The following is a 10,868-nucleotide window of genomic DNA, read 5'->3' on the forward strand; positions in this document are numbered from 1 at the left end:
GTACTCTGAATTAATTTTTGTCTAAAAGAGCCTCTGATATAGTAAATTTTATCAGCTATCTATTCATTATAATTCATAACAATGTTAGACTGAGAAATTCTACGAAAGTACACAGGAGAACAATCTGTACACCGAGCTTACAACAATCTGTACACCGAGCTACGAAAGTTTATTCATTATTTTAATTAGTCAATTAGTTGAAATCGAATTAATTAAAAACTAAGGGAAAATAAGAATTATTTGCTTAAGTTGAAATAAAGCTTTAGTGAAAAAAATCACTTTTAGTGTTGTTTATCGCATTTATCGGCGCATTAAAACTCATCAACAAAATATGTTATTCCTTGTAAGAAGACTTAATTCAAAACATTTTTCCTATTTATTGGATATGGCGAGATAATTAGTTAAAGAAGTCGTTCAGCTGAAGCTTAATTCTTATCGAGCTTCTGGAGAATTTAAATAATCATTATAAAAAATTACACATTTTCTTCATTTACCTTTGATTGCTGATAATGTAGATACAAGTCTCTTAAATGTTGATGTTTTGTTTAAGTAATTGCTTAACATAAACACTGGACTAAAAAAGAAAATTTTGTTTATAATTTAACAAAAAATACGATAATTCAGCCTACATTAATTTATTGAAACTGCACAAGAATCACAAACAGAGAAAAATTTTCTGTATAAATAAGAGTATGTTGGTTTCAGAAAATGCCATTTGAAGGAACACAAAATGGGAAATGAGAATAATAAATATCATGATTAAGGAACAATGCAACTAAAGGTGTTTGAAGTGGGTAAGTGCTACATTTCAACTTCAATTTCGTTCTCGACTTCATTTTCTTTGGCGCTGAAATAATACGATAAGTGATGAGGGCAGCCAGTGTATAGTTGAGCGCAGTCATCACCTCTTGTTCCTGCTTGAGCTGCATCTGCGTAGTTTGAGAAAAGGAATCTTGAAACAGGAAGAATTTCCCTGCTTTGGAGTTCTTTTTGTTTCCTGAAAAAGTTCAAAGTTGAAAGTTTTGGAAAAAAAATCGAGTCTATTTAAAATGTTCTAATCTTATTTCTGATTTTTGGTTGAAAATTTTAACTATTTATTATTATGCCGATACTTATGATATCATATTTATGATTTATGATTATGCCGATTATTTATGTTAATGCCGATACACAATCAAAGTAATATGCTGTAACAAAATGTTATTAAAAAAACCATCAAAACTATAAAACGGATCCGCCATATATCAGAATAAAATAGTAACTGAAAGCTGAAACACAGCGAAATGTATTTAAGTATTACGAACAATGGTTAAATATCAAATTTATTATGAAAACTGTGAGACCATTCTCTTAAAAGATAAAAAGACAAAAATTTACGGCATAAAACATCAAGGAAAGTTTAGAGTGCATAGCACCTTAGAAGGAAAAAATTCCTTTTGCAGAACTAAATTTCGTGCCATTTAGTCGGCGAATACGCGCTTGTAATGTAATGTCTTGAAATAGAATTCCATATCGTTATGGTAGGCAAAGTTCTAATGAATTCATAATGAAGCGTAATTTTGAAGTCGCAGATATCTGGAAAATAAGTGCGACTGATATTCTGACGAATGATCTGATATTCTGATGAATTCATAATGAATTCTGAAATCGCAGATATTTGGGAAATAAGATAGTTGGGATTATTGGAAAGAAAGCTGTAAATTCTTTCAAGAAATTTCCAACTTTCCCTCAAAGCAGACACCTAAGGGACTTTTATCAGAAAATTTTTAAAATCCTACAATTGAATAAAGGAAGCCCAATGAAAGAAGAATGCGAAAGTGCTCTCTCACCAGACGTGTTCAGCATTTTGTTGTTAAAGGAACACCCATCTTTCGACATTCTCATTCACCTTCGACATTTTGCGATGCTTGTGAGTGATACAACACGTTGTTCAACTGTGACAGCGCAATTCAAATATGAGCACTGCCACAGCTGAAAAACGGGCTGTTTTCACCATGCCAGTAACCAGATTTTGAAGTCTTGATTGATTTGAAGATTTGATTTGAAGCTCTTGATTGATTAGTCAAGTGTCAATAAAATTCACTAGTAAGAATTCAGAATTCGGTGATAGAACAGTCACAGCAGTTGTATTTTATTTTCCAGTATTTCCCTAACAGTAGTTGTATAACCAATATTTCTCTAACAGCAGTTGAAAATGCTTCTTGCTTATCGCAATTTGTACTGGAAAATGGAACTTTTTTAATAGATTGTTTTACATTACCAAAGAATGCTAATTCCAATTTTTTTTAACATCGCATAGTCACAGTTGTGACTTAAAGTCAGCTATAATTCACATAAATGCTTTAAAGAAAGACAGGAAGAGAAGAGAAATAAAAAAGCTAAAACAAAACAAAATAATACAACAATGCACCAATAATAAATAATCATGTATAATAATTAAAAATAATTGTAATTTGATTATTCATTTTAATAAGTAAGTTCATTTACATGTCACAACAGAAAACTTTAAAAGATTTTACGACCCAGTGTAAACTGTTTCACAACTCACTGCTGTGTCGCGACCATGGAAGTAAGAGAGAAACTTGTTTACTCAGTTTCTTAACTCCATGGTCGCGATCCCGCTTAAGCACTCTGCAGAGGCTTAGCCTGTCGCAAATCATCTTCATATTAGGTCTTTATCCTTAAATAAAAACAGCAGCCTTTATCCTTAAATAAAAACAAAACTATCTCTTCTGGATACCAGCATTTTGTGCAAGTATCTAACAGTTACTCTTCCTCACACTGTTACACTCATGATGTGCTCGCTATGTGCTTATCATAGCCTCACTACGGTTATTGAGTCCTTTGAATGTATGAAAACATTGCTTTGATTCCCATCTCATAACTTTGAACTCATACTCAGCTTTTATTGTCTAGCTTACGTATCATTAGCAATCATACTTTCTTTAAATTTCTGTGAAACAGTTTTCCGTCAAAAGCAATTGATTTGTTTATTAAAAAAAGCGTTTTCTGTTCAGTGGTTCATTCAAAGATTTTTTTTCAAACGAATTCCTTAAATTTTGTACGTTTATGTTAAACTTCTATTTTTGTATTAAATAATCAAGCCCACAACATACTTATTTTCTTAAATGTAATTGAATGAAAATCAACTTTTCATTGGTTTTACACTAAGGATATTCTACTATAAGATCAATACAATTAATTAGATGTGCCGGACAAAAGTAGCTTCGGACAGAAAGCGTATCTCTTAGCATTTCATACAGGACTAACGGTAGATAAACGGGTCACTTAAATTAACTTTTTGACACATCTGGCGCCCGACTGAGCCTAATGCCCAAGATCGTCGTTTGTATAGTTCTTCTGGCGCTGACCCAGAGATGATTATAACCATAGATCTAGGAATTATTTTGGCACAGTTCTAGGGAGTTACGGGAATTTTTAGATGAGTGTCTGGATTTCTATTGTATTGCCTTAACTTAAATATAGCTAAAATTTTGAATAAAAAGGTACTAAATATTGTTTTCATATTCTCATATATATTGTTTCATAATCTTGTATTTTAACTCAAGCATTTCATTTTCACTTTGAAACAATTTTAAGTCATTTAATGAAAGCAGATTTGTTCAAGTTTTTAAAATTGCAATTCACGTAAATCTGTCTGATTAGTAATTTTCGAAAAATAGTCTCTAAAGAAACTTATCTGATACTTATTAATTTGGGAAAAACATAAAAAAACCTTATTAGACATTTTATTTCATCTCAGAATTGATGTCGACAAAAGATACTTTCCAACTTATGGCGTTTAAGGATTTTATGATGTTAATTATGGTAATTACATCCAAAATTAAGAATTAATTATTTGTATAAACGACTTATATATCAAAAGAATGTTTTCTAAATGTGATATTTATGAAGATGGATATAGTTTTGCCAGCAAAACAATTTCCGAAAGGAAAAAAAAGTTTTATAGTTAAATACAAATTACCTCATTAAATCCAGGATAGTCTGAGCCCAAGCGCCCAATCTTGGAACTTTATGATGAGCTTCACATACTGCTCTAAGACGACATTCAGCCTGATATAGATCATATTTCTCGAAGGCTCTTTCGAGTTGCTCCATAACATCCCATAAAGTTTTGGCATATTCAACTGCTCCGGCTGCCTTTTCTTTTAAGCTCCTTCTGTTTCGTTTCGATGAAGACTTTGAAGAACTCGAAGAACCGAAGCCCAAGAAGTTGGCGATTGAAGAAGAGCCAACAGTTAGAAGTCCGAGGATGGGTAAACCTATCATACTCATCATGACAATGTCTCCAAGTATTTCCATACCACCTCCTAGCTGACGGCGGATCATATTAAAGCCAGACGGGGGAGGAAACATTGGCTGATACATCTGAGGGAATTGCCGGCCAGTAACATAACCATGTTGTAGCACTTGAGGATCTTGCGACTGTTCTTCAGAAACGTGGGCTGACTCAGGTTTGTGCTCTGGTTGCATTTCTTGTTGGGGTTCAGGTTTATGTTCCGGCTGACTTTCATGCTGCTTCTCTGGCTGGCTTTTAGGCTGATTTTCATGTAATTGCTCAGCCGCTTCTACAGGGATTTTTTCAGTCTTTTTGTCATCCTTAGGCTCTTCATGATGATCCGGTTTAGGCTCAGCTACGTTCTGTGGATGAACTTCTTTCTGATCTTTTACACTTTGAGCGGCTGAAGAGTGCAATACCACTAGGAATAGAAGAAATGCCACTGTCGTTTTGAGCGGCTCCATTGCTATCTGAAATTTAAAATTTAGTTGAAAAGTTAAAATAGCTTAGCTGTAGAAACGAAAAATACAGCTTACAGATGATGATGTCTTGAGAAAATTTAAGAGCCTCTTTTATAGGTTTAGGAAAAGGGTACAGTTCATTAAAAAAATAACCAAAAAGTTTAATAATAGAGCATGTAATAAAAGTAGAAAATGTATTGATGCAATTTACGAAGATTATGAATTTGCTAATTTATTCAAAATTTATTTTCTAAACTACACTATAAATCAACTGTATAGTATTTTTGTCTTAAATATTCTCTTTTTTACATTTATTAAGCTACATAATTTGCTCTTCTTAAGTAACTATGATGAACAATAATACAAAATACACCTTTAATTTTTAAAACTTTAGCATCTAATATGAAATTTAATTTATTAATAACATAGCATATTTTAAATCATTTAAAAATTTAACCAATTTCAGTTCCAGTGATGTTTTACAAATTCGTATTTCACCAGGCATCTATCTATATGCGCAATACGAAAACGCTAGCTGTCACAACCTCAATTTTATCTTTAATAAACATACGGAGCTCTATGGTACTGTTAATAATAACATATAGAATTATGTATGATATATATTGAATAGAATTTAGTTGAACCTATGAACCAACAAAGCAGAAATTACTACTGAATTATTCAATTTAAAGTAAATTCAAATGAATATTTTACTTTGAGCATATGCAGATCTATTTATGTAATTAATCACATATGAGAAAATTTCATGCACGATGTAATCAGAAAATAATTATAACATTTTTCTACGAAGCATCACTTTAAAAGAAATGATAGTTTATGAAAATATTTCAGACAATTCTAGCATTTTTGAAATTATGAGGAATGATTACCAGAAATATAAGGGATTTGTGTTTTTTACTTAAAAAAATTAATTCAGCTGTTTTATACATTTAGGGTAAAATATATTCATAAACATAAATAAATTATGAACAACAATCTATTTAGATAGCACTTCTGGGTCACATGGAATAAATAGTTCTTACCGAAAAATAGGGTGTCTATAAGAGTTCTGTAATACCATTATTTACTAAAACCACCAGAGCTAGTAATTTCCTTTCAAGATTATTTTCGGTTGTTGCACGTCTTGATAATATTTAATGTCTTTAAGCTTGTCGTTTCAATTATGTGTATCACTGCGTCCTCCAATGTTAACATATTTTTCAGCCTACCAGCGGTCGCTGAGAACTGGTAGTTCGGTCTGAGGTTCGAATCCCGCGGACGGGCTGGCTGCATGGGCGTTTTCGTGGTATTCCCCATGTGTAACGTGTATACTAGCCAGTTTTCCTTAAAAAATCCTCCTCGAAGGCATCTCTTCCCTTAGGCAGATAACCCTTGAAGCTTTACCGTAGTCACATAAGCCAAAAGATATATTTTTCATAAGTTTTCCATTAGACTTTATTTAGAACTCTTATACTATAGGTTATTTCACTAGTTTGCTTTTTTAACATTTCATGCATATTTTATTTATATTTTGAGTTCTAATTCTGTTTCGTTTAAATAAGCACTTGTTAATGATGAGTTCCCAGTTTTTTAACAGAACATAGCATTAGTGCAAGAATTTAATGCGATTTTTTTCCTTATATTTTTTCGTTTCATTCTTATTTAGTTGTATTAAGCTCATGATGTTTCTTCTGAATGTTCAATGAACTACAGTCGCTTTGTTTCCGAGTCTAGATGAAATTCTTATTCGAAAATTATACACTGAAGATTAAAATGAAATTTCAAAATTTCTAGTTCCCTTAAGAACAGATTCCAAACATTGAAAGAAAACCTAATTCATCACATACAGATAAGTGAATATAAAGTACATAAAAGTAAACTCTTTCATTACATAAATGCAACCATAAAAAAGAAGATAAAGAATAAATTTTCTTAGTTTTTATATGAAGAATCAGTAGGCATTTTTAATGTTTTTTTCAGACAATAGCTATATTGTTGATTTTAGCTTTAATGTTGTGCTCTTGGTATTGATTAAATGAAATACTTCTTTGTTCTTGCTATTTTTCTTGCTTTTAATTGCCTCTGCTTTTTTCTAAGGAAAAAAAAAAAAAAAAAAAAACAGCAGCATAGCCCCCTCCAAACTAAAAGGAAGATTGCGTTGTGGATAATAAACGAAACTGCATTGGAATAACAAGAATGAAGACCTTAAATTAAATTAAGTAGCGCGATAGGTAAAGCTAGGTAAATCTATTCTAATCACTGCAAAGTTTATTTCTTAGTAAACGGCTCTTAACTGTTTTTGTTGCTCCTGAGCAGCAAAAGGAGCAGATCTAACGAACCAATTTGGAATTAAGTAACCATCTCGTGTCTGTGTGGACACTTTCAGGTGTTGTTTAATCAATTAGAACTAAAATGATTACGCCGAGCAGTAATCTACTGAGGCGTTATGGACTGCGCGGGAAACTGGAATTATCGGAATAGGTGTTAATTGAAGAGGAAATTCGCAGTTAGACAGATGCTGCACACGGAATAAAGAAATGCAGACAGTGTTTGATTTCCGCTGAAGTAGTTCTTGGTTCTTTTGTGTTCAATGAGAGGAAGATATTCTTAATTTGGTAATTGCATTTGATAATGATCCTGCAATAGAACCTATAAAACTAGTGTTATTTGTTTAAAACTAATAATATCAAAAAGAAATTAATCACTAAGAGCTGCAAAATAATTTTTTTTTCTTGTTAATGCAACTGGTAAACAATCTGGTTAAATTAATGCAGATTTATTCCTATTTCTATGACGCTAAAAGATATCATCAGTATTTACTCACTAAATTTAATAATAGTTTGAACTTTTGTACAGATTTTGAACCTTAAAAAGTATATAATAATTTTTTAATGAAAATTTAATACATGTATATCAACAGAAATTTCATAATCAGAAATATGAAAATTTTCCAAGTGTAAATTAAAGTAAATTTCTTTTCAAACATTTGAATTACTTCTCATTATGCGAAATATTATTTGAATATTTTCTGTCCCTTACATTGAAAATAAAATTCAAATTCAAAATACTAAGTCACTATTAATACTTAGGTTAAATAAAAAATACGCTTTAAGTCTTTTCGTTATTAATAGCGTTCTAAGTTAGGCAGAATTCTTTACACAAAAATATGTTTACATAGTTAATTACAGAAATTACAGAAGTGTAGAAGAAATTTTATATTTACTAGTATTCTGGAATTTAAACAGTGCTAAGTGCATCATAAAAATTTTTGACTATTCAATAATAAAAAATACCCAGTGATAAGTACCGATGAATATAGCTCAATGAAAATAAATAAAAGGAAAGGAAAAAAATTGCTGTTTAAAGCAGTGAGATGTATTTTGGATTTTCGCAAAATACACATAACATTTAAAAAAAAAATAATACCAGTCAAAGCTTGGCTTTCACCTAATTTTAAATTTAAAATCAATGTACTTCCTTTAAACCTACACATTACCCCATTTTCTAATTTACCACAGTTTGAAAGTTAGTAATGCCCTTAAATGACTTTCAAAGCTTGAAAAAATGAGCGACAGAATTTACAAAAAACCAATATCTAAGATTCAAGCAAGTTGCCTTACTGTACAGTTTATAAACTTCCCACAGCTTAATGTGTTATATACATTTAGCGAAAACATGCAATTACGAATTAGTTATCAGATCACAAGGCACAAGAACGCTAATTGCAGGGAGGATGAAAGTGTGTGATAAGATTCTTACTAACAGTAAAATAAACTAGGCAGCAAAAGTTCAAACCGCAGCTTTTCTTATAAATTTATACATTATAGTTTTCTTTAAACAAACGCCTACCAAATTTTGGGTAAACAAAGCTATTACGCTTTAACATTTAAACATCTGTAATTCTTTTATCAGGTTTATTAAACATGCAGAATGTGACACCTAAAACATCGAAATGCCTGCCGAATATACGTTCGCATAAATTATAATCACAGGAATTTTAAATACACGCATATTATGTTAAATAGATTGTAACATGTTTAAGAATTGCTTAAGAAAAGAACCTGCAGTAACTTGAACGGATAAAACCGCTGAATCCTAGTAGTTCGATCAGGGTTTGAATCCTACAGTTCCCTACATTGGCATTTTCATTGTATTGCTCAAGTGTAATGTGAATACGAGTTAGTTTCTTTCAAAAATTCCTCTGTAAAAGTTTCGTATTCATTGGGCTCATGTTCACCCTAGCTAACCTTAAGTTACATTCAGAATTGAGAATTGAAACACTATCAACTTTCATTTACAGAAAATTCGGCCAGTAACATAAAAAAGTCAGAGTTAATTATGCGTTCTTTCACAAGTGTCAACAACAATAAATCTTTCAACTTCTCACGGTTCTGATGAGCAATAGCCTGAGTCTTTTATTATTGTGTTTTTTAGTCTGTTCTGTTGTTCTTAGGATATTTCTTCAAGTATTCATCGAATTTGCTTTTCAGCGTGTAAAGTCCTTTACATTTTACAGGCTCATTTACGTTGTAAAAATTTAGTCAGTGCTTTTTGCTATAAAATTAGCTTTTACCAAGTTCATATTTGTCTCCAGCTAATTAATTATTATCGATACTAAGCAAAATTTCGTAAAAGATTTGCTGTAGTTGAAAGACTAAGCAAAGGGCAGTACGACATATTTTTTAGTTTTCACTTTGTTGATATTATTAACTTCAGTTACATTTAATATAACCCCAAGTTTATCAGCAGGCTCGTTGAACTCAGCCTAAATAATTGCGCTTTTAATTAGGTTTTTAAGCATATTTTTATATGTAATAATCTATCTATTTAAATTCATTTTTTATGACAGAATAAATGAAGCTTTAGCGATAATATATATTTACATTTCCAATATAGGATTTACACTGCTCTAGATATTTTTTGCTTACGGTTTGCGATCCTTTATTTTGTGAGAAGGTTGGTAAATGCTCATAGACACTCATTGACAGAAATTTATTTTGCGTGAATCAAAAAAAAAAAAAAAAAAAGAATATAATTATTCGGGTAATATGTTTTAAAAGAAATAATTCAAGAAGTTTTTCTGTTATAGAATGTATGAAAAAAGATTTATTAAATGCATTATAGAGACATATTCTCCAAGCTTAATATCAAATATCTCAAAATTTCTAACTCTTCGAGAAAAAAATAACCAAATAAAGATCAGACGAATACTATTTTTTTTTTAATGAGACTGGTAAAAATGGGAGTAAAAAGGAAAGAGAAAATTAATCGAGCGTTTACTCCAATTTTTATCGGAACAGAGAGACGTAAAAAAGAGAAATTAGATTAAAACGAAAATGAAACTAACCTGAGTTACACGAGACCTCTCGAGTTCTATTACATCCAATGAGAGAGGAACAAAAATCTGGAAACCTTGCACTAAAGAGAGATAGAGCTGAAGACGTTTTCAGAGCTGACCTTACTTCTTATAGGCGGGTGACAGAGATGGTGGAGAGGGGGGTCAACCTCTAAAGGGGGCATAAAGTGAGGTCACCAAGTTCCCTAACCGTTAACGAAGTACGTGCGGGCTTGGGAATTAAAGTGGAATTCGTTTCCTCCGGTCAGGAAGTAAGTGATGGTGGTAGTGGCCCGTGAGAAGTGATGCGCATAGTGTGTTAGGTCAATCACTGACTGAGTCCATGGTTCATTTCATACAAGCGCTTGAATACAGAATCATCAACTCTTGCTGTTTACTTCGCTAGTTGTCTGAAGCGTGAAACAGACTGAAAGGAGCAACTGTCAGAAATTATAGGGTGCTGCATATATGCTTATATACAAATTTTTATTTTCCATGTAAGCTCATAAATGCTTCAAGTGAAACGTTTTTAACAGCTAGATAATACATCTCTGGTTAAAAGACGAAAAATAAGTCCTGCCACCTTTACCGCGGTTTCCTTATAACTTGCCTTAAGGCACATATTTTACTTACAATTTTAAATGTGGAAAGTTTCATACATTTTTTTAACGTATTTTTTTTTCCACTTATATTTCGTGCGATTTTGCAAGTTACCGAGTCTAATTCTGGAGACTTGTGTTCATGAATTTATAAGTTAACAAACAGTTGAGAG

The 10,868-nt window shown here is 31.6% G+C and overlaps 1 protein-coding gene across 1 annotated transcript; it reads right to left on the bottom strand.

Annotated features, from left to right (window-relative positions):
* Positions 1-619: 619 nt before the first annotated feature.
* On the bottom strand, positions 620-10,267 carry LOC118182743 (uncharacterized). The gene is made up of 3 exons (XM_035352129.2): positions 10,109-10,267; positions 3,986-4,770; positions 620-997 (listed from the first exon to the last, which is right to left on the bottom strand). The coding sequence occupies exons 2-3, from the start codon at positions 4,762-4,764 to the stop codon at positions 802-804; spliced, it is 975 nt and encodes a 324-aa protein (XP_035208020.1). The 5' UTR covers positions 4,765-4,770; positions 10,109-10,267; the 3' UTR covers positions 620-801.
* Positions 10,268-10,868: the final 601 nt, after the last annotated feature.

The sequence above is a fragment of the Stegodyphus dumicola genome, chromosome X1, assembly GCF_044657685.1.
Source record: "Stegodyphus dumicola isolate Sdum_Otavi_A_Nest chromosome X1, ASM4465768v1".
Lineage (NCBI taxonomy): Eukaryota > Metazoa > Arthropoda > Arachnida > Araneae > Eresidae > Stegodyphus > Stegodyphus dumicola.